Below are 24,474 nucleotides of genomic sequence, written 5' to 3' on the forward strand. Positions count from 1 at the left end.
TTCCACCAGAGAAACCTAAGGAAGATCTTAAAGGTGAGGTGGCAAGAGCACGTAACAAATGAAGAAATCATCAGAAGGGCTAAATCAAGACCGCTCAGTGACATTATTCCAGCCAAGAGGATGCAGCTGGCAGGACACATCCTCTGCCTACCCAGACACAGACACTCCAAAACAGCCATGACCTGGGTTCCTCCAGACGGCAGAAGAAAGAGAGGAAGGCCAAAAAACACCTGGCGAAGGACATTCCTGGAAGATCTAAAAAGGGCAAACATCACCTGGGAGGAAGCGGAGACAGTAGTAGACGATAAACGGACATGGAAGCTTGCTGCCCGATGTGCCTCTAAAGGCACAGGAGGAACTAAGGTCTAAGGTAAGGTCTCGTTTTCTCTACCTCGTTCTCTCGTCCTGCCAACATTGCTCTGTTTGCCGATCGATTGTCCTTGCCTGTATTTTCACTACAATTCTCATCATGTGATTTGGCTTTGTTCCCAGTTTGCTTCTCCCACTCTCCCCTGCACATACATCCGTAAGTGCCTGTGTAGCACCGCTATCAATTCCCTGATACTCGAGAAGCTACTGGACCAATTCTAGGTTCTATTAGAGTGGGGTAGACAAGTGAGAGTTCGACCAGAAACCAGGGATTGCAAATGGAAATGCCAGCACTTGACTGAATATAAAACAGAACATACAGAAATGAAAACATACTGTCTCAAATTCCTGCAGGCAATAGAGAGTACCAACTCACTCTTCTCACACAAAGTTGTCTCACTGAAATGAAGTATAATTCAGTTAGATAATCTACCTAAGATGGATGAATTTATAAAAGTTCTCTCTCTCCTTTTGAATTTTAATCTGATTTCTATGTTTTAGACCGGTCTGTAAACGATTATCTTTAACGTTACGTGGTTATTGAACTGCACCTATTTAATCCTATTATTACAACAGGTTAACTCTTTTGTTCCCTCTAGGAGCAATTCACCAATATCACAGTTCTAAGCACAACCAAATGAAACTTATTTGTACCCAAAATCATAACAGAGGAATGAAGTAAACTTGTTAATGAATGGAAAACATCATATACTTCAGAAAAAGTGATAGTGGGCGGAGACTTTAACATAGCCCCTGATTCATGGTTAGATCGAATACCACAGGAATCGACAACCTGTTTACAGCCTCATTATACTGAATTTATGAACAACGAATGTAATTGATTTTTGGAGGTCGTCAAACCCAACTTGTATTAATTATACATGGTTTAATGCTGCAGGAAACGGTCAGTGTTCGAGACTAGATTACTGGCTTATCTCTTGTGAGCTGTATAATGATATTTTAGATTGTGAAATTTCAGCGTCTCCGCTCACAGACCATTGTACAATTAGTCTAAACCTATTCACGTTTAAGCAACATAAGATCCTTCCTAATATCTGGAAATTTAATCACGACACATTATAGAACGGTGAATTTTGTGATCAGGTGAAGTCTCTTATTTTGGAGGTTGAAGAGTTAGACATGTCTGATAGGAGTAAATAGGAATGGTTTAAGTTTAAGATCAAACAAATAGCAATTGGCATGGGTAAAAAACTTTCACGTATAAGGAGACAAGAACAAAATGATCTGATTGATAAAATTAATACATTAGTAAATAACACACAACTATCCTTCGAAAACATTTCAGAATTACAGTCACTGCAGTCTCAACTAGACGAAATGTACACAATAAAGGCAAATGGAGCTTCCACTCGATCAAGAGCTGGATGGATCGAACAGGGTGAAAAAAGTTCATCGTATTTCTTCGGACTTGAAAAACAAAGACAAACTCAGAAAAAAAGGAGTAAGCTTACGACCAATGATAATATAATAGAAGATCAGAAATGAGTACAGGATGGAATTTGGCTCTTTTATTGTAACTTAAATTTTATAAATCAGAATGTGACGTCTTATTTTATCCCATCAATGATGACATCAAAAAAAATGGATGAAGACAAACATACACTTGATGAGGAATGAACTATAACAGAAATTGAAATTGCATTAAAACAAATGAAAAATGGTAAATCACCAGGAATCGATGGGTTAACATCTGAATTTTTAAAATACATTTGGGTGGATATTAAAAAAAAATTATTACATAGAGCATTTTTAGAATGAATTCACAAAGGATGTTTATCCCCGACGATGAAGACAGGCTTAATAACCTTGCTACCAAAACCCAAAAAAGACTTTTTGTTGCTAGACAATTGGAGACCTATAACCTTACTATGCAATGATTATAAATTACTTGCCTTAGTATCTGCTAATCGTCTAAAGCGTGGACTTGTAAAACTTGTAGACGAATATCAATCAGCCTTCATGAAGGGAAGATATATTCAAAACCGCGTCCGACTGATTCTGGATATGATTGATTACCAATCAATTATTCAATTTAAGATTTTACATGGAATCAGACAAGGATGCCCAAGTTCACCAAAATTATTTATTTAATGTACACAAACGCTAGTGTACTTAACCTTGTGGAAAAATAGAACCATTACTATTAATAGGAAGACTTTATTTCAACAAGAATGGAATGATGATAAAGTTTTAGATGTTCCCGATCTAATGGATGAAAATGGACATTTAATGCAATTTAATTCATTTGTTGAAAAGTTTCATTGAAAATGTGTCTATAGAGAATTTAATTAAATTTGTAGAGCTATTCCACCTCCCTTAAGATTCACAATAAAAAATACCATTGAATATTCAAAGGTGTCGGTCAAACTGCCTGAACTGAAAATCGGTGAAGTGGAAATTGGTGAAAGAAAATCTAATAACAAAGGAATTAGAAATGTTTTAAAATGGAAGCTATTCCCTTATTTAAAAAAAAAAAAGTAAGAATAACTGACGATGGAGGAACGCTAACAAATACACACTGTAGTTATCTTAGACGGCCAATTTCACCCACAGTGAAAGAAATTCAGTTTAAAATACTGAACAATATTTATCCAGCTGCTGAAACTCTCAGGAAAAGGTTGAATTTGCTTCTGTCTGAAAATGAGTTCAGCACAGAAACTCCATCACTGGGGGAAACTTTATTCTCCTGTGCTCTTATCTTTTATTCTGCAAAGCTTTGACTGTAATATTTGAATAAAAATCCCAAACTCACAGATAAACCTGGATTTATAAGGTTCTATCTGCGGGCCAATCATCATCCAGGCTGAATATGGGATGAACACGACATCGGCAGCCTGAACCGATCATGTACTGGATGTTCTAATGGAGTTTAAATATTGTTCAATGTTTTACAATCAAATCTCAGGGTTTAGAAACAACTTCAGATTTGAAAAAGTGAATGTGGATTTTACATCTTAGAACACAAGCAGAAAAATCAAATTCATTCCAAAAGTGATGTTTTATTTTTATATAGTGTGACCTGAACAGGTTTAAAATGTTGTTCTGTTCTGGCTTTATTACTGTTTATTAGTTATTTAATGAGATGCTGCTTAATATGAAACAAACACAACTTTATAATGCGAAGGTCATGAGATCATTTTCTTTTTAAATTTGACGAGTTTCTTATCTGACAGTTAATTTTTAACATTTCCTTTTTAATTATTTTAAATTATTCATCTGTTTTAATTTAAATATTAAAATGAGTGTTTTTGTGCAGCTGGATTGTGTTCTAGTGAAACAGACGACTGAGCAACAACGTGGCAACGTGCAGGAATTTTACAGAAAACACTACACACTTTTATTCTGGATCACACAATCTCACTGTAGAAACCCAGTTGACCCCACACCCAGCGTATAGAGTCTGAGTGAATGTGGTGTGGACTCTGTGGAGGAGCTTCATCGTGTCAGAGACGCTGTAGAAGGACAGAGTTCCTGCACTGTGATCCACATACACTCCTATTCTGGAGGCTGATGGAACTCTGAGATCAGTCTCAATGCTGTTGTGATAGAAAGAGAGAGAAGAAAGAGAACACTGCAGACTCCAGGACTGATTGTTGAATCCAGACCGACACTCATTACCCCATCCTTTCCTGCTGATGTCTTTATATGAGACTGATATGGACACACCATCAGCACCGCTCCACTCCACCTCCCAGTAACAGCGTCCACACACACTCTCCTTACACAACACCTGCTCCCAGTAATCAAATCTCTCTGGATGATCAGAGTAACGCTGCATACTCTCACTGTATCTCACCGCTCTGTTCTTCTCAGACAGAATGAGGTGACGATGTGCCGTGTTGGGATCCAGAGTCAGATAACAGAAATCTAAAATAGAGAAAAACAAACTGAACAATGTGAACATGAATATCCGCGCTGGGGGCGTGGTCACAAAAACAGCAGTTCGGTTGCAGTGAAAACTTTTCTCTGTAGAACCCTGTCACTACCCCCTCCCCGGGCTCAAGAACACAACAAAAGGGCAATAATATAACAACCAATCAGAATCCAGATACAACAACCAATCAGAATTCAGATACAGTACATCCTGTTTCCAAGTAAAATTGTAACCTGTCAAAGTTCTCGAGCCCTCGTGCTGTTTTACCGTTAGATCAATCACATATCAGCTTAAACTAGCATTCTAAAACTAGTTAAAGATCCCACAGAAGAGAGCCGACTCCCCCTGCCAGCCTCATGGAACGCAGTGGCAATACGTTGTTACTTTGCACTTTCTGTTGATCTGGGTACTAATCTTTGAGAAACTGGATTGGCAGAATGTTGCCTGTGAAGAAAAGAATGTCTTTTTATTACCCTGTGCCAAGTTAATATTCACTTCAGTGCAATTTTTAAGAGCCATAAATTGTATTTTATTTATTGTTTTTGTTGTGAGTGGTTTTGTTTGATTGTTGTTTTATTTCTTTAGCTTATTTATTTAGATTTATTTTTTATATTCTAGTGTTGAATTGAATAAGTTGACTTAATTAAAAAGTTTACTGTTCTATGAAAGGGTGTATTTGCATGATCATTATTTTACTAGTGGCATAAAATGGTCTTGAAAAGACATCAACAATAATATCGTTTATCGCAATAATTTCTGAGATAATACATCATCCAATAAAATTCATCATCGTAACAGGCCTAGAAGTGTGTGTGTTAGATGTACATTTCAGAAACTCTTCTCTGTTCTGTGGTTCTGGTCCTGAAATGATCTGAACTGCTGCAGCTGTGGAGAGAAAAATAGAAACATGAGTTTGTGTAAAAGATGGAAAGAGTTTAAAGTGATCCAGTCAGTTTATTCATTTTAAATCAGTGTTTTAGTTCAAAGTGTCGGGTGAATAAAGTGTCTGCAGAAAAGAAAGCAGGAGCATCGCTAAGAAATAACACATCACTGTGTTTCTCCAGCAGGAACAGCTCCTCTTACCATGTGGAGGGATTTTGTTGAATTCCTCCTCACAGAATTCCTCGAGTCTCTTTTTCAGATCTTCAGTCTTCTTCAATTTCTCCACCACTTCAGCCAGCATGTTGTTTCTGCGTAGAACAGGCCTTGTCGTGAAAGTGTCTCTGCACTGAGGACAGCTGTAGACGCCCTTCTGATCCTCCTGATCCCAGCAGCCATTAATACACGCCTTACAGAAACTGTGACCACAGGAGATAGCCACCGGATCCTTCAGGAGATCAGACACACTGGACACATGAACTGGTCCACAGAAAGCTGATCTACTGAAATACTGGCCTCGGCCATTTTCCTGAACTCACACCAAAAGAAAGAGAGAGAGATCAGTTTTCTCATCCCATCATCTCTAGCCGCCTTATCCTTCTACAGGGTCACAGGCAAGCTGGAGCCTATCCCAGCTGACTACGGGCGAAAGGCGGGGTACACCCTGGACAAGTCGCCAGGTCATCACAGGGCTGACACATAGACACAGACAACCATTCACACTCACACCTACGGTCAATTTAGAGTCACCAGTTAACCTAACCTGCATGTCTTTGGACTGTGGGGGAAACCGGAGCACCCGGAGGAAACCCACGCGGACACGGGGAGAACATGCAAACTCCACACAGAAAGGCCCTCGCCGGCCATGGGGCTCAAACCCGGACCTTCTTGCTGTGAGGCGACAGCGCTAACCACTACACCACCATGCCGCCGAGATCAGTTTTGTTTTCTCTGAAATGACGAGTCACTTCCTGGTCCTGTGTGTGAAAGAGAGAGAGCTCGGAAGAGGGGGAGCACAAACACAGAGAGGTCATGAACACTCCTCTATTAACCATTTCATCTCCTTTCAGTGCAGAAATATAACCCATGTAGCCACACTGATTAGGATTAATTTCATGACATTTTATGAAAGTTGATTCAGTGGACTCCACTAAAATGTCCAAAAAAAAAACCATTGGAAAAAAAAAAAAAACATCATTCAGAACAGTGGCGGCTGCTGGTTTTTAAAACGGGGAAGCCCATTTTACGCTTTCATCGTAAAACCTGTAGGCTGGATATCAAAGCATAGAAAGGTGTACCCCATTAGCATAGTGAACTAGACAACCCTACCCAGTGGCAGAAAATATTTTTGCTTGTACATTTCATGTTATAGTCTGGCTTGCCAGGCTAGTGCCTCATATCCTTAATCAAAAATATCAAACATCCAAAAATCACTGGCTATTCAACAAAGAGCCTTGAACATCATACCCTGATATGCAACACAGAGTCTTTAACACAACACCCAGCTGTGCAACACATCCTTGAACATCTTCTGCAACACAGTCTGGAAATTCATAACCAGGTAGGCTATGCAACACACAGAACCTTGAATATTATACCCAGGTATAACCTATAACACAGAGCCCACCATTCTCTTAACATTACTGAATATACACACTTCAGATTCATGAACATTATATGATGCACACTATTTATACACAAATTCTGCCCTCCGCTCCTTTTCCAGAAAATGGTCTGTGACCCTGTCATACCAGCTGGTTGTGCTTTCCAGAGACTTCACCAATTTCTGTTAGCAGCTAGCACTGCAGATCCCAATAAGGCTCAAGCTAGCCTACAACCAGATTGAACTACAAATGAAATAAACGAGTGAATTCACGAATGATCAAACTGATAGAATGGATGAAAGTTAACGGAGCACAACGAGTAATATTTACATTTATTTACAGAGTAATGTACAGAGACATCAATGAGAAGAAACGCTTATATGAAAAGAAATTCGGACAGCACTTTGGCACACGACTACACTTTCTCGACATCCGCTAGGGACTGATCATGCTTCCGTGTTCCTCGCCGACGCCGAAGTACAGAGCCCGCCCTGCTCATGTCTTTCAAACACTACCTCCAATAATCCTTCATCAGCCCGGCTTCTTGCCCCTCCCACTGTCTCGTTAGTCCCAGAGAAGCCCGGCTTCCCTGGAAGTGACGATTTTGTCCATTTTAACCAATAACAACTAGCCGAAATTGGCTGTTCAGAGCCGTCTCGTAGACTGCAACGGATACCCGGCTGCCAGCCATAAAGCCCATTGAAATAAGAAAGGTTACAGACAGTGTTGCCAGATTGGGCGGTTTTAAGTGCATTTTGGAGGGTTTTGAACATATTTTGGCTGGAAAACGTCAGCAGTATCTGGCAACGCTGGTTACAGCCTGGCAGCAAAGGTGATTCTCGTAGCGTACTGCAAGTTCGTCAGACATCACTCAAATAAGTTACAGGATAGTTATGAACGTAAATACAATCTTGGGCATATATTATGTTATGCAAGTTATTGTTTTAATGACAATTCAACGTCATAGATGCCGCAGTTTGGGGAGAGAATTTTAGGGGAAGCTCGGCTTCCCTTGTCTCTGAGAAATCGCCCCTGATTCAGAAAAATCTGGAAGTCCAACTCTCTTCATCTAAAGGGTTTGAACACAAACACAATCCATCTCTTTTGTTTTCTCCATCACAACACACTTCCGACCTTCACTAATTCACACATTCCCTCCTCTTTCTTGTCGAATTCAGGAAGAAACTTTCTGTCCAGGAAATGCAGAAGAGAACATCGCAATATTAATGACTCAGCAGCCAGAAAGATAAAGGTTTACATGATAAAAAGATGTTTTATTGATCATTTAAACAAGTTACAGGAAACTTGTTTTCCTTTTTTAACTGTATATTTTGTGTATAATTGTATACAACTGTGTTCAGTACAGTTGGCAGAGACATGTTTATCGCTGTCAGTCATCTGCTTTGGTTCATTATCCTTCTGAAAAATCCACTTCTGTTGGTTGAATCATTTCTCTGCAGATTTCTGAAAGTTCATGACGCCGTTATTGAACACAAGCTCACCAACAGCGCTGTAGGAGAAACAGCCCCAGCCTCCTCCGTGCTTTATAGTACCCTAGTACAGTTTGACTGGAATTCTTCTCCTGGCTTTCTCCACACAAACACTCGACCACCACATCCATCCAAGTTCAGTTTGGATTCATCTGAAAATAAGATGTTTCTCCAGAAGCTGCTGTGTTTCTTTTGCAGATGTCACCTTTATTTTCTTCTTCTTGAGGCTGATGAATGGTTTCTGCTGCGTTACTCTTCCTCTGTCCCCATGCTCCATGGTCCTGATTTGAATCGTATCTCATCTAGTTGTATCTGCTAATTCTCATCGAGATCAAGACTTGCTGCAGTTTCTCGGCTGTTTTTCTTCATTTTAATCACAATTTTGCTGCCCAAATCAGCTGGTGGTATTTCTGGGGCTGCCTGTACGTTGTCCGTTTTCATTCACAAATCATCCTTCTTTTATCAAGTTTTGCTGATCAGGTGACTGGAGCGGCTTCTTTCTGCAGCCATGTTATGACTAAAGAGTGGCCTTCTTTATTCATTTAAAGCGGATGTGTATGTAGTCGATTCCCTTCAGGTTCATACAGGTATCTCGAGCAGAGTACCCACATGGTGGAGCATCACATTAACTATGGAGTCACTAGAATGACGAGAATAATATTAAAAGACCAAATACTTTTAAAAAAAGATGTAACCATGACCAGTGTATCCACAACCCCAAATCAGAAACCGTTGGGACAGTAAAGCGTTTACCACTTTATACAGGGATGAGAATGAAAAATATTTAAAAAGTCTGAAAACACCGGGGCGGGGCCCATGGCCCAGGGGGCGGGGCCTAGGGGTTCCAGGGGTTAATGATTTTTGACTTTTTTTTTTTATACCCCAAAACCATTAATTTTATCAGCAAAAAGTTGCAATTTGTTTGGAAATAAATTCCCCTTCTTGGTGGACTACCAGGTGAAAATGATTAATATGGTACAAGAGACTTGTTTTTAATCAATTCACATTTGAGGATTTCAAAAAAATCAATCAATGCACCTTTTAATATAAACAAGCTCTACAGTATTATATTTCTGCATTTTTACTATTCATGTCTTTGAATACTCTAATCCTTTACAATGAAGTGCAAACCAGAAAAAAGTTCTATCAATCATATTCTCTGAAGCCTTCTTCTGATGTTATCATGGTAGCAGGAGGTCTTGCATTTTAAGCAGGCAACATTCAACATCACTTATCACTTCCCTTTCAACTGCTGTGTGTACCAACTACTAGGATTTATCTGGACAGGATGTTGCGTAATGTAATACAGATACCATATGGTCAATTTGAAGATCAAGATGGTGATTTTGAATTAAAGAACAGGCATGTACAATGGGCATTACATATTGGAAATGTTTTAAAATCAAAAACTATAAGTTCATCTCGGCCTAAAAAAATTGGGCAGACGCTCCCGCACGGCACATCCCAGCAATTCCGTCCCCCTATGAAATGAGCAACAAGTAGGAGAGTTATACACGGTATCATACCTAAAATTTTATCAGAAATATAGATATAATACTATGATTCTCCCCAACATGCTACATTAGACAAGCTAACCTCATTTATGAAAAGATACACACATATATGACATGTATTTGATATATATGATGTATATTCATACATTGTTACTTTACGGAAATCTTCAATAAGTTTGGTCTTTTCATGCCAGCCTGTTGTAGACCTAAATATAATGCACATGAAATCAAGGGTCGACCGGGGCCGATATTTGCGTTTAAATGTATCGGCATCGGCCGATTCGCATGTGGTTTGGCCGATCCGCTCACCGCGCGCGTCATTTACAGACCGGCATCCAAGCCTTGGATTCCAAGGCCAGCTCTGTGTTGCCAGAAGACCCGCGATGCACGCTGTCGCGTCACCCCTCCCCCTCTGATAGTGAAGTGCACAGCCCCGAAAGCTACAGCCACGGTAAGTTTTAAACTTTCAGAGCCTCTAATGCTTTTACAATATTGTTTGAAACCACCAAATTTTATGTTCTCTTTATTACATGTGCCTGGAAGTTTATTAAGTTATTGAGTGGGTCGGAAAAAAACGGAAATCTGACATGTGCGCATTTAATGCTCTACCCGCCAAAGTTGCCGAATTGTGACAGCTCGTGGTATTGAAAAAAGTAAGCCATCACGTTGAACAGAGTGAAAAATCTTGCTTAAACCCCTTTCCACTGGGTGGCAGACACGTTGAACTTCAGGCCTTTCTTAGAATTAGGACACCTCTTTGTACTTATTCGTCGACTATTCCCCTCCCAGGGCCGCATAGATGGCTCTGTTCCCTCCTTTAAGACTACACGCGGAAGTGGTGTCGCCCCGTCATTATTGGAACATAGAGCAGAACCGATGTATTGAGATTGTGCAAACAATTACACAGAATAAACACCCAAATACACTCCATAAGTAACTTGCCATGTTAGCTTGTGTAATAACGGTATACTGTTCCCTCAAGGTGCGTAGGAATTTGTAATATCCCCCCGTCGTGTGTAGGGATTTATAAATAATATCCCTCGTCATTTTGACAGTTTAATATGTATTAATTTTTAAGTGAATATAATACTGTATTAAGCAGACACTTGAACAATTAGTTGCTCAATGTGCTTCAGACATAATGTTTATTTTCCTATTATTCATGTTATGGTGTGATGAAAGGGTAAAGTATAATATATAATTTTTTAAAAAATTTTTTATAGTATAGAATTAAAAAAAATTGATACTGATTGGTACATATATATTTTTTCTCCATACAGATGGCAGATCTGGTTTTTATTTTATTTGTTGCTGTTAAATAAATGTTCATTTGTAACTTGAGACCTGGAATATTTGTCATTTTTTAAAACATTTTTTACCCATATTGGTCCAAAATATCAGCTTAAGAAAATCGGCAGTCCATATCGGCCATCGGCCAATGGTGATGGGAAAAAATCGGTATCGGCATCGGCCATTAAAAAACCCGTATCGGTCGACCCTTGCATGAAATGACACTCCTCACCTCAACATGTCCTTTACAATCATTTAAGCCACCATGGGCAATGCTGAAATCACTGCTGCAAACAGTACATCGCGCGAAACTGTCATTATTGTTGACCCTTATTAGACAGGGAGATTGTTAGACAGGGAGATTGTGTGTAATCTGAGGTGAAGTGGGTTTTGTGCTTTAGTTTTTTGGGGCGCACGCTCTCTCTCTCTGCCATGACGATCCTGTAGGCTGCACTGACTCAACTGAAAACTTCGGTCCTCGAGAAAAGGGATAAAAGCCCACCCACACTGAAAGCTGTTTGGGTTACTCAGCAAAATAAGCCAATCAGGATGCTCTTTGTCTGGCATGCACTACATGAACAGGCACACAGGCACTGTTGCCACATTGGGCGGTTTTAAGTGCATTTTGGCGGGTTTTGAACATATTTTGGGATGGAAAACGTCAGCAGTATCTGGCAACACTGCACACAGTCCCCCTCGCGCGCGCACATTCTAAGATGCGTGATGCAGACCTTAATGTTGCACACACACGCTCTTGCTCGCTTCTATCAATATGCAGGAGACTCCCGAAAGTTCCGGGGAAAATTTCTCAACCCATCGATCTCAGAAACGATCATTTTGGTCTGAAAAAGTCGGAAATCCGCCGATCGGCGGAAAATTCTCATCCCTGTTTATAATGTTGCCATTCGAGGACAAACTGGGCCTTTCCTGGATCCTGATTTTTACCGAATCATGACTACAATCACCTGTTGACATCCCCCGTTTCAAATCACATCATTATTGAATTGTTTTACCTCATTATTAGCCCTAAACTGGCCCTGTCCCAAAGTGAGATTCGAAGGGTTTCAGGTCATTTATTTTCTTTTCCCATTTTGTCCTTTCTTTCTGTCCATGAAGTGCATGCGGTTAAATCACATTTTAAAATCAGAACTCGAGATAGAATTGAAAATTAAATTAGACTTACCTACAAGTTGAAGTTCGATGATAATTCTACCAAATCCGCAGTGGTACTGAGGGTTAACATGAGATGCACATGCGCGCCGCTGAGAGTCAGACTTCAAAGGTTGTGGACATAATAGTTAGGAATAAATAGGGTTGGGTGAATTATGGGAGGGCATGTTAACCCTCAGTACCACTGCGGATTTGGTAGAATTATCATCGAACTTCAACTTACAGGTAAGTCTCGTTTAATTTTCAATTCTACCAAATCGCAGTGACGTACTTCCGGTTAACATTAGATTTTAAAGCACAATTATGGACACAACCATCCTTGCAAGTAAACAATTTTTTATTCCAGGACAGCATTTTGGAAAGCACCATTCGTTACAACAGGTTTGTCATAGAATTTGCGGAAAGCTGACTCTGCAGACCAGCCTACATGTTTCAAAATAGTATCTACTGGAACCGTCTGACTAGCTTTACTTACGCTAGCGGAACGAGTGCTGTGCGCCTTAAAGTTAGCAGTGTTTATGCCACTTAAGTCAAGAAGTGTTTTAATCCATCGATCTACTGTGCTGGTTCCAACTGGTGAAAAAGGCTTAACATACGAAAGCAACAGTTTTGTGTGTCCAGGCTGACGATGTAACAAAGTTCGCTGAAGATAATGTTCTAGTGTCGTATAAACACACAATTCCTGTTCCTGGTATTTTATTACGTAGAAGGAATCAAACGTATTTCCTGGTCTACTCTGCTTCATGTGCTCCGTTAGTTGGAGTAAATAATAATTCTGTGTTTTCTTCATGCATTCAATATCCAAATTAACTAAAGTTTGACATCTCCGTCCTGAGGTAAGGGCAAGAAGGCCCACTAACTTTAACACAAGTTCTTTTAATGAAAGCTTGTCCAAAGGGTATAATAACTTCATATAATCTAACACAATGTCAACATCCCATGTTTCAGGAGTACCTGGGTAAAGGTTTTCGACAATTGAAAACACCCCTGAAATAATGAACAATAAATGGATGATTGGCCACAGTATAACGAGCTCCAGATAAGGGTGTGCCCATTAAATAATTAGATAAAGCTGAACGCGCTGTGTTCATAGTCTAATAGGCTAAGACCTTCTTGTACCAATCGTGGAGAAACTCGAGCACATCATTCACAGTGGGCTGCATGGAATCCACTTTCCTTTGTAAACAAAACTGGGTCCATTTGTGCAGGTAGACGTTATATTGATTCTGTGTTCCATCTCGCCAGGCACATAGGAGGACCTCGATAATTTCTGAAGATGGAGTTTGGGACTCAGTGGATGGACCTTGCCGTGCAGTGGGTTTGAGAGGATTCCTTTGGTCACTCGGACAACTCGAGGATGATCGATCAACAGCCTTAGTAAATTGGTGAACCATGCTTGCGTTTTCCACATTGGGACAACAATGATCAAGGTGGCTTGCTCTAGGGTGACCTTCTGAAGGCACCTGCCAATTAGCAAATTCTCCCCAATTTAACGAGAAAGCATCTATACATGTTGAGTGCGGGTCAGGCTTCCATGACACATAGGACTTAACCTTGTGGTTCAGTCTACTTGCAAACAAGTCAATATCAGGAACACCAAAACAGTGCGTAAGCTTCCTGAATATATTAGGACTCAGTTCCCATTCCACCTCAGGGTTCAACTGGCGTGATAAATGATCTGCAGTGGTATTTTGAATTCCAGCTACATGCGCTGCGGACAACCAGTTCTCACGTTCTACCGCCCATGACCAAATATCTTTTGCAATGGTGTCACAAGCTGGAACCCTACAACCTCCCATGGCATTAATGTAGGTCACTGTCATGGTATTGTCTGAAGTGATATGGATGTGTTGATTTCGAGTTTGATCAAGAAGAGCTCTTAAGCCCAATTTGACAGCCAATAATTCTAAAACACTGATATGGTAAGAAGCCTCCTCAGGCGACCACAAACCCTGAGTAGAACAACTGCCCGAAGTAGCACCCCATCCCCTTCCAGAAGCATCTGTGTTAAGGACAACCTCCGGCACCCCATGGTCAATGATTCGAGAACTGTGAGGGATGGAGCATATCCACCAGTTCAACTCTACTCGGCTTTCTTTCAATAAGGACATGCAGTCATCAAAACTGCCCAAAGCTCTACGTAGGGCAATGTCTTTATCTCGCTCTAAGGATCTATAATGTAGCGGTCCCAACTCAACCCCAGGGAATGTGGAAACAAGAGTTCCAATAAGCGAAGCTACCTCGCAAATGGTGAAAAGTTTGTCCCGTAGAAAATTCTGGCACAAACTCACAATTTTGGATGCTTTTGTCTCTGGAAGTGTGACTCTCATAAGGGCAGAATCTAAAACGAATCCCAGAAACGCCAAAGACTGACAGGGATGAAAAACAGACTTGGTGGGATGTACAACAAAACCAAGCTTGGTGAATAACTGGGCCGCATGCAAGGTGGCTTCTTGACATAGAGCAAGTGTATCTGCAGTATAAAATGAATCATCGATATATCCCAGACACGAGTGTCCAAACTGGGATCGCAAGGTGGCAAATACCAGTTTCAAAATCTTGGTAAATATTCGAGGGCTGCTGGATAAACCCATGGGCAGTGCCGTATATTGGAACAATCTACCCCTCCAGACAAACTTGAGGTACTTCCTAAACTGGGGCTCGATGGGGACTGAATAGTAAGCATCGCGTAAATCTATAGATGACATGTAGCATCCTTGTTTCATTAATTTGATAGCTGATTCAACAGTATCCATTTTAAACTTGTGGTAGGTAACTGCGTCATTCAGAGATTGAAGGTTGAATATAACCCTGAATGTTCCTGGTTCTTTTTTGGGGGTAACAAAAATGGGTGAAATAACTTCTGGTTCTGGGACTGCAGGCTCCATAATATGCTTGTTCAAAAATGTCTCCATTTCATTGCCAATGGCCTCTTGTTGAGCTGGGGAGAATTTATGCTCATAGTTAGTGACATTTTGGATACAGGAGGGATCATAGTCAAATTCAATGGGACAGTTGCTTACACATTGCAAAATGTAAGGATCCGTAGTGATCCTTCTCCATTCCTTCAAATAACGGCTTATTTGCACAGCTATAAAAGGCTGTCGTGACCTGAGTAGTATATTTATCAAGTTATCATAGCTGACCTGTTATGGAGGAGTTAATTCTGAGTGCTCTTGTTGTAGGATGTGGACTTCGCCGACGTCCTCCTGAAAAAGGCCTGTTGAATCCTCGGCCGCCATAACGACCCCTCGCTGAGCCAAAGCGATCTGAAGACCTTCCCTGGCCATAGGGCTGAAAGCGTGAACCACGACTCTTCCTAGGGGGTATAAGCTTTTTTCCCATCTTGTTTGCTTTGGTCACTGCATCAATTTCTTTCCCCACGTCATCACCAAACAACTCTGTTGTAATAGGAGTTGAGGCATTGCATAAAGCATTGTATTGGGCATTGAGATCTGTCTTTAGCAGCTCTCTTCTCTTCAGATTGATTTCTCTATTGCCAGACAGGATAAGCACCAAAGCATGGACTAGTTTGGTTTTCATTTCTCCGGATGCTGTTTTCGAGGCATCAAGGATAGCATAAGCTGCAATTAAAAACATCCGTTGACATCTCTGCATTCCAGTATCTGCTTTCTTGGTGTTGTCTTTAAGCTGAGTCCACACAGTCCTGTTCGTCTTAGGAGCCAGTAAGAGCTTACAATTTTCCGGTCTGGCATATTTGTCAGTAAGCTCGTCGAGTTTTGCTTTGGGTAGTTTGTCATTGATGAGACCATCTATGATCTTCACCAGATCGTCATCGATTGGTGGGCTTGTTTTCTCACTTGTGGCAAACTCCTGGGCGAGGTCCTGGAACTCGCTTGCGGCAGCATTTTTCTCTTTCTGTTGATCTTTATCTTGAGAAAGAAATTTTTCTAAGTCACCAGCAAGATCTGCATTAGAGATATTCCCGTGAGATTCCTCCTCTTCATCACTCCAGAAATCTTCATTATAAGCGTAGTTTTCGATGGCAGTCGTAACAAACTGTTCTACATGTTGTTTCAGATCAGTTTTCATCTCTGAAAACATGGCAGATATAGAAGTTTTCAAATCTTCTGAGGATGTGATTTCAGTTGAGGTTCCTGGGTCATACATATTAATTGCCGCGAACAAGTAATAAATATATGTAGTGTGAACAGGAATTCACAAGTCTTATTCAGATTCAGAATCTGAACAAGTAATATGTAGTGTGAATAAGAATTCACAAGTCTTATTCAGATTCTGAATATTTATTGTCATTGTCTCAAAAAAGAACAACGAAATTCCGTTTGGAGCATCCATACAGCAGAGTTGTACGCCACTCATTGAATATTCTTCGAAGCAAAGCTAGATCGAAGATTATGAACGTAGTGTTTCCCAAAATTCATACGACTGTGGATCATTTGTAGGGAAACTATCACTTACTTTCCCCCCCTTTTTTTTTTGCTAGGGAACTAACACTTACTTCCCTTTTTATTCCCAATTTTAATGACATTGTCGACTTTTAAGTAGAATAACAGTATTACGAATTTAGACTGTAGGGAAACTATCACTTACTTTCCCTTCTTAGTGAATCTTTTAAGGGAACTATCACTTACTTCCCTAAAGTTCCTCGTTAGGCTTTACACCAACTGAGGTATGAAAGCTCTCGTGAAGTTATACGAGTCCATGTGACTAACATTAATAAAACAACTCCCAAAACATAAAGAAGTCGGAAATTTCTAACAGAAAAAAAATCATAGAAACTATAAGAAAAGAAATATAATATATCCATAAATATCAGTTACCTGTATAAAACCGAATTTAATCCAAAAAAAAAAAAGCCCAGCTCTGGAAGGAAGACCACAAGGCAGCTCTGAACTCCACGGCGTCCAACGTTGTACTGACTCACGGCGCGCGCGTGTGCGTCTCATATTAACCGGAAGTACGTCACTGCGATTTGGTAGAATGTAAAATGGACTTGATGCCTATCTTGTAAAGTAAAAATATGCAGCTAAAGTCCAGTATACTATTTGTAAATCGAACAAATAGCACCATGAGCCTGTCAGTGCTGGAGGTGAAGAATCTGCTGTCTGGTACTCGGCTCCGTGTGGTTCAATCAGATTATAACTCTGCAATCATCTGCTGTGTTCTGAATCCTACATGCACCAGTAGGTGGCGCACACGCATAATATTATGTAGGCTATGTTAGGCTACGATGCATATCTAACATCTGCATTGCTGAGGTTATTTATTTTTTATTTATTTTTCTTTTTATTTATCCTGTTTGTTTTATTAATTTTATAGGCCTAGTTATTCTGCTTAATTTATTTTGTCTACATCCATGTATGCAGGCCCGCCGACAGGGGGGACAAACGGGTATGTTGTCCCGGGCCCAGGAATGGGGAGGGCCCAGAACTGGGCTCTCATGAAGTTGCGATTATTTTATTTCATTTCAAAATGTGTTGATTTGGGGGAGAAATGTGCTATATTTGCATTCAATAAATGATTTCTAGATCTTTTGCCTTTATTGCAGGGGTCGGCAATTAAGTTTGGACCCGGGCCAAATTTTTCTGACAATGGCATTTCGGGCCATGGCCATTCTTTTCTAATGGGGGAAAAAAAGTTATATTTTTTTCTATTCTATTAAAAATAAACGTTATTTAACTTTTTAAATGCATTTAATTTCATTTAATTTAAAACATTAATTTGCTTCTGTGCGCTGTTATTATGCCGACTGCTGCATCTCCTGGCGTCTCTCATGAAACAGGCGACCTGCCGAGCAACCTGCCGTAACTAATATATACAACTGCCGGTTGTTTATTCTTTTGGATGACGTGTAGATGATTAGCTGAAGATTGCTAGCTATCGATGCAAAATGTCGTTTGCACTATATTTATATTTATATTTATATTTTTTATATAATATATATTACATTTTATGTAATATATATTATATTTTATGTAATATATATTTATATATTGATATTTATATTTAGAAACGGCCTGCTTAAAACTAGTCACTAGAGCTGTAAAACTCAAAATGATTACGAGGACACTGAATCCAGGTCAATCATTTAATAATAACAGTATGAATATTTGCAACATTTGTGATAATAGCAATGTAATACTTATACTGTTGGTAATATTGTAAAAGAACATATTAACATACAATACAACACCGCCGAGTTTTTAAACTCAACCAAGAGTACTTAATGGCCAACAGTATTCACACTTGATACCTTTTAAATCACCAAACATATCTTTGTAAGCACACGCATTTTCAGCATTGAACATCTCTAAACACAATCCAAAAGCCTCTAAAAGCACCACTGTGTGTGTGTGTGTGTGTGTGTGTGTGTGTGTGTGTGTGTGTGTGTGTGTGTGTGTGTGTTACAAAAATGACAGTGGAATTACTGTCTACTAACCTGTAAACAGTTGAAAAACACGGAGAGATGGTTTCCCCTGCTCTGAATTTCATTGCATCTGAGGGCTGCTGGAGTCTGCGGTCCCCATAGCAACCAAGATGTTACTCATGTCACGCGCACACTTTTTTCACATTGCTTAGTGTGCGCGAGGCCAGCCAAAACTACCAATGTAAAAGCATTGTAGATGGTCTTCTTCGCGCATCGGTTAGCCTACCCCACGTTATGAATTAATTAAATTGCAGCTATTCCCAAGTTTAAAATTCAGAGCGTTTCGTCACTGGATTTTTTTTACTGGGGCACTACAGATCTATACTGGGGCACGTGCCCCAGTAAAATACCCCTGGCGACGCCGATGTCTCTGGATCGGATGCTCGGAGGAGTACACGGGGATTAAGAAACTTGCCCTTTATGTGCTGACGATGTTTCCATCTACCTACACGTGTGAGTCAAGCTTTTCTTCAATGAACGCAATCAAAACACACGAGAGGAACCGTCTGACCAATACAAACCTGAGAACTGCTTGAGGATAAAAGTGACATCCCTGTCGCCCGACATCCACAAAATTGTGACCGAAGGGAAGTGTCACATTTCCCATTAAGTGAGTACTGGCCTTGTTAATAGTCTTTTTAAATAGTCATATTGTTTGATCTTATTTAAATCGTAGTTTCCTCTTTTTCTTTCTTTATTCAGGAGCAGCGCAGATCCTTCTCCCACGCCGCTGATGTGCATTCGCTTTTTTCTTTTTTTTAAATTAGGCTATTTGATATTTGAGCCGACCTTATGTTTTTTTTTTTTTTAAATGTAGCCTAATGAAACATATAGGCTATTTTTTCACCTTGTCCGTTGCGAGAGGGAGACAGGACACTTTTGTTTTCCATAAGATTACGCGCACACGCGTGCCAATTACCGTTCCGACCTGTGCGTCAAGTAAGGCTAAACAGGCTGCAAGGATGTTCTACCTGTTGCTTTTGTCACGTTACTTATCAGCTACACTTCAATAAATGTTACGAAATCGGTGGAATTGTTGTATTTTTTTTAAATAAAACATGAGGTTTAAAAAAATATTATATCGCGTGAGTAGAGACTGGGATAAGAGAGGTATGTGTGTGTGTGTGTGTGTGTGTGGATTGGCCCGGGGGGATTGTTGGGGGGGGGGGGGGGGGGGCATTCAGAGCATTTTGTCCCGGGCCCAGCCAAAGCTGTCAGCGGCCCTGCATGTATGTTCTTCATCTGTTATCCTGATTTTTGTGGATTTGTTAGATTGTACCTGATTTATATACTTCAATTAAAAAAAAAGTTAGGCTGCGATGCATGGCTGAATGTAACATGAGAAGAGAAAATGGAGAATGGATTGCGTCATTCTTATTTACTAGTTTATGAGTTCAGTTTCTGCATTACACACATTCATATTAGTCTTACAGTTACATCGACATTTTTTTTGTTTAAATAATACTTAATGAGATTAATGTTTATTGTTAATGATTAATTTAGGCCAATGCTCGATTTTGGTTGTTTAAAATTCCTAAGGGGTGCTGGGTAAACTAGGTCTCTGACTTGCCTCAGTTGACCAAAGAGAGCTGTTTTTCCTGATTTCCTTCGCATATTCAAGAACATCATTCGGCTTAGGTGTTTACATTCTCTCCCATCTCTGCTTTCTAGTGGGAGTGAAACTATATAAACATCTGATAAAAACCCGCCGAACTAACGTCAAACCCGCCCAATTTTTGTCAACTAGCCCAAGCCTTTTTTCACCCACAAAGTAGAATTCAAAACCGCCCAATCTGGCAACACTGCCGACTGACGCTCGCGCCGTATCCAGAGCCATAGAGATCTACCGATCGCTCTGCCGGATCCAACTGACGGATTTTCAAAAAAGAAGGCGCGCGCACAGTTGTCATTGGCCAGTTTTCATGATGAGAGCCACTTCAACCAATCACATTCAAAGCACGTGGCATCTTTTTCTTTATCGAGAAAAGGTGATAAAGAAAAGAAATTTTTATTTTTATTTGTAGGCTGATCAGTTCCATAAGCATCTCTCTCTCTGTCACACACTATATACTGCATTATGTGTAAAGCACTATATAAACAAAGGTGAGTTGACTTCACTTAATTTAAGCAAAATATCAAACGCATCAATATTTTACTCGCATTCCAGAATCTGGACATCATTTAGGTTTTCATGGCGCTGTCATTTTCACTGTGCTGAACAGCACATAAAGGGCTATTCCAGTTCAATGCAACACAATAGATAGACATTATTTTAATCTACATTGGAATTTATAAATGCTAACCCACTCATAACTTTTTATTTCATCATCTGAATTCAAGCTTTACCATCCACAAGTTTACCGATTGCACGTGAGCGCGCCACTGCCCTGTTTCTGACCGCCCCTTCCCCCGCACGTGACGCTGCCAGACAGCGCCGACAGCCAACCGGAAGACGCGCCAGATGTGGCTCCGCCCTCCAGAGAGAGCCTGACCGACGCTCAGAAGGGAAGAAACAAAGCCAAGTGTATATGACAGCACTGTGTCAACTCGCCGCCGCCGGGAACTTTTCTAACTACTCCGCATATTAGAATATAAATGTTTATTGAAGCTGCTTATAAAGCGAGTTTGCGAGCAATTTAAACAAGCCAGCCATCAGTGCATGCATCATTCTTTGTGATAATTCACATCCATTAGGCATTTCCAGTATTGTTGATGGGTAAAATTTGAAAAGATTGAACTCAGTATCGCACCCTATTTTTTCCCCTGATAATTCTACACTGTGAACAACGAATTCATGTTAAATTAGTCGAATAAAAATCAACCAGACAAACGTTGCTGTCCATAAATTCCAGCACAAATAGTGTCCATTTCAAAAAGGCACAAACTTCTAAAGTAGATAAACAGCGTCTTAAAGCTGTATATCGCAGTTTATAGTCAAAGTCTAGAGCAGCTTTTATCTGCATCAAACAGTCATAACTTTAATAGATATTTGATAGATTGTAGCCGCTTAGTCCTTTTTTACCTGTTGAAATAACTGAAATTCACTGCTGACTAAATCATATAGATCCTAACGTGTGGGAATGGTTTAAGGTCAAACAAATAGCAGTTGTCATGGGTAAAACACTTTCACGGATAAGGAAACAAGAACAAAAGGATCTGATTGATAAAATTAATACACAACCAGGCACGTGCACACATAGGGCTTTAGGGGTGCTTGAGCCCCTGCCCTTTTTGCCTCGAATTAAATGTTGCCCTTTTAAATCTGCTTGTTAACTTGTTTGGCTGGGTGACCATTCTCATAGCAGCAACACTGATAAGGCAGTGGATCTGTCACTGGTCGGAGTGGATCAGTGTGGCCCTCTGATGGACCCTTTCCACTGATGGATGTGGGAGAGAGGGGTCAGAAATTATACAACAACAAATGGGCTACAGTTACACCGAAAATGTGCACTTACTGTATTTATAAACTGTATTACGCATCATGCAAATGTAAAACAAACACTATGAAAAAAACTGAAGCATCACTTTTAATCAAAATATATTTATTTAATCATCTTTAATAAAAATATTTACTAAAAATAATATCTAAATATTTAAGAATAATAAAAATCTTAATATTTACAAATAAAATTATCAAAATATTTACAAGTAATAAAATAATAAATCAAAATATTTACAAATGAAATAAAAATTAATTTACAGGCGTTAAAATAAGGAACTGAACCAAAATATATCGTTTAAAATGTCAAACAGATGTGGGCCAGATGTGCTGAGAGATTAGCTGGAGACGGTCATCACAGAGTTGAGATGAGTCTCCAGCGGCAGTGGTGTGGACTCCTACAGCACACCTATGGACCCGTTCTCCCCGATCCGGTAGGACACTTCGTAGGGGTCGACCCACACTGTCAGCTCACACGGTAAGAGGGCGCGAACCTGCTCCATGCTGAGACCACTGGTGTAAGCAGCCTTCCCTACTAGCGGCTCCATCCTGCGATTGATTCTGAGGCATCGATATCCCGAACCTCTGAACGGTGCGTCAGGGAACCAGTGGTGCTCATAATGCTCTGGAATCAAAGAAAACAGACTTTTAAAAACTCTGTTCAACTCGCAGATTGTTTTAAGAATAGATTTGTTATTAGAATATCATGACTATCATTCACTTGGGATGAGGCTCTCGAGAAAGGCAGCATTTCTGGGCAGTGTTAATGCTCCTGAGATAAACATCTGTCCGCCATTAAATCTAGGTCTTTATACATCACTGACTTTAACTGAATGCCACACTAATAAGCTTTCCCTTTTTCTCAGACCACAGCAAGGAGTCGGTATAATTGTAAAGGTATTTCAGTGAAAATGAAAAAGAAGTAGATCGAATAAAGACTAAATATGATGTGGATCCTTTTGTCAGAAGTCACAGGTGTGTAATGTGGTGTTTAATCTCACCTCCTAACGCCTCTTCCAGAGAACGGCTGAAGTGTTGGAGCTGTTTTTCGGACAGAGGTCCTCTTCCTCTCAGTAATCCGGTGATGAAGGTCACCGCTGTGGTCACCTCGACTTTCATGTTGAAATATTTTCGTAAACTGCAAAATATCATACGATACAGACAGTCATGCGATTAGTGTGTGTCGTGTTAGTAGATTATTAAAACTTAAAAAAAAAATACAAATCACTCAGTTAGTGCAAGGTGACTTACTCGGAAGGAGAAGATTAAACCGCTGATAGCCGCTGATGAATTGCTGATAAGTTGCTGATGATCGCTGGAAACTCGCTGTTACTCGCTGTGAAGGTTTGTGTCGCTCTGAAGCTCTGTGTGGATGTGTGGCTCTTATATAGCTGCAGATTTTGAAACATAACTAATTAAACTGTTTTCATTTAAACTAATTAAACTGTCTTCTTTTAAACTAATTGAACTAATGAAATTGTCTGAATCATGTGACCTGGGTTTTCCCCTAAACTTTAGGGGAAAACCCAGGTCATGTGACCAGGTGACATCAGCTCCCTGAGAGAGAGAGAGAGAGCATCCTGATCGCTCTGTGTTGCTCAGTAGCCCATTCACTACTTCAGGAAACCCATTCAAAGGAATCAGACAAAGTTTTGGACAACTCAATGGGGAGGCAATTTTTTCCCCCACATGGTACATCAAGATCAGCAGGCGTTGCAATTGTACTCAATATCTCACTGGGGAAAATAATTGCCACCAAAAGTAGTAACAATGGCCATTGGGTAATATGCGTACTCCAAATAGACAATTCTACACTAATTTTAGGAAATGTTTATGGACGCTAACATAGCACAAAACAGAACCCTTCTTACAGAGATTAGAGAAGTTATTTTGCAGTTTAAAATTAAATATGTAACTGGAAATATAATATCGGGAGGGGACTGGAATATGGTGAAGGATGAAGGACTAGACCAGGGGTGCCAGGGTGAAATTGGTACGGGGGCCAGATTTTTTTCAAGTGGGACCTTGGGGGCCGAATTACACTCTTGGCCTGAAAAGACCAGACACTAACTCAACAAAAGGACATTATTTTATATGATTTTTGAAGGCCTATACGCCCAAAAGGAATTGTAAAGCTATAGCCTCAAAACGAGGCACACAATAAGATGGCAGACAAAAGCAATTTACCCTCTGAAAATGTGACAGTCTAAGCATGCAAGTAGCCTACATTTATAAAAAAAATGCTACAGAAATGGACTAAGACACAAATAACACAAGTGTAAACTGTAAATGACTTAGATCAGATTTATTGATCTTGCACATCAAAAACATGTCAATGCATAGGCCTAATTAGGCCAATTAAAACGATTGGCAAGTAGGCCTAAACGAGTCAAAAGAAAGAAGTGCCAGGGTAAA

The 24,474-nt window shown here is 40.1% G+C and overlaps 2 protein-coding genes across 2 annotated transcripts; both read right to left on the reverse strand.

Moving 5' to 3' along the window:
* Positions 1-2,766: 2,766 nt before the first annotated feature.
* Positions 2,767-5,598, reverse strand: LOC132878208 (tripartite motif-containing protein 16-like). The gene is made up of 3 exons (XM_060913649.1): positions 5,348-5,598; positions 5,090-5,149; positions 2,767-4,257 (listed from the first exon to the last, which is right to left on the reverse strand). Exons 1-3 carry the CDS (start codon positions 5,445-5,447, stop codon positions 3,728-3,730), a joined length of 690 nt encoding a protein of 229 aa, XP_060769632.1. The 5' UTR covers positions 5,448-5,598; the 3' UTR covers positions 2,767-3,727.
* A 16,859-nt stretch (positions 5,599-22,457) lies between these two features.
* Positions 22,458-23,178, reverse strand: LOC132876125 (protein BTG1-like). Its single transcript, XM_060913405.1, has 2 exons — positions 23,061-23,178; positions 22,458-22,684 (listed from the first exon to the last, which is right to left on the reverse strand). The coding sequence occupies exons 1-2, from the start codon at positions 23,176-23,178 to the stop codon at positions 22,458-22,460; spliced, it is 345 nt and encodes a 114-aa protein (XP_060769388.1).
* Between the last annotated feature and the right edge of the window lie 1,296 nt (positions 23,179-24,474).

The sequence above is a fragment of the Neoarius graeffei genome, chromosome 2 (genome assembly GCF_027579695.1).
Source record: "Neoarius graeffei isolate fNeoGra1 chromosome 2, fNeoGra1.pri, whole genome shotgun sequence".
Classification (NCBI taxonomy): domain Eukaryota; kingdom Metazoa; phylum Chordata; class Actinopteri; order Siluriformes; family Ariidae; genus Neoarius; species Neoarius graeffei.

Coding starts and splice junctions, on each gene's coding strand:
- LOC132878208 (XM_060913649.1), bottom strand. CDS start 5,447: ATGCTGGCTGAAGTGGTGGAGAAATTGAAGAAGACTGAAGATCTGAAA. Junction 5,150..5,347: donor CAACAAAATCCCTCCACATG/GTAAGAGGAGCT, acceptor TTCTCTCCACAG/CTGCAGCAGTTCAGATCATT. Junction 4,258..5,089: donor CAGAGAAGAGTTTCTGAAAT/GTACATCTAACA, acceptor TCTCTATTTTAG/ATTTCTGTTATCTGACTCTG.
- LOC132876125 (XM_060913405.1), bottom strand. CDS start 23,178: ATGAAAGTCGAGGTGACCACAGCGGTGACCTTCATCACCGGATTACTG. Junction 22,685..23,060: donor TCTGGAAGAGGCGTTAGGAG/GTGAGATTAAAC, acceptor CTTTGATTCCAG/AGCATTATGAGCACCACTGG.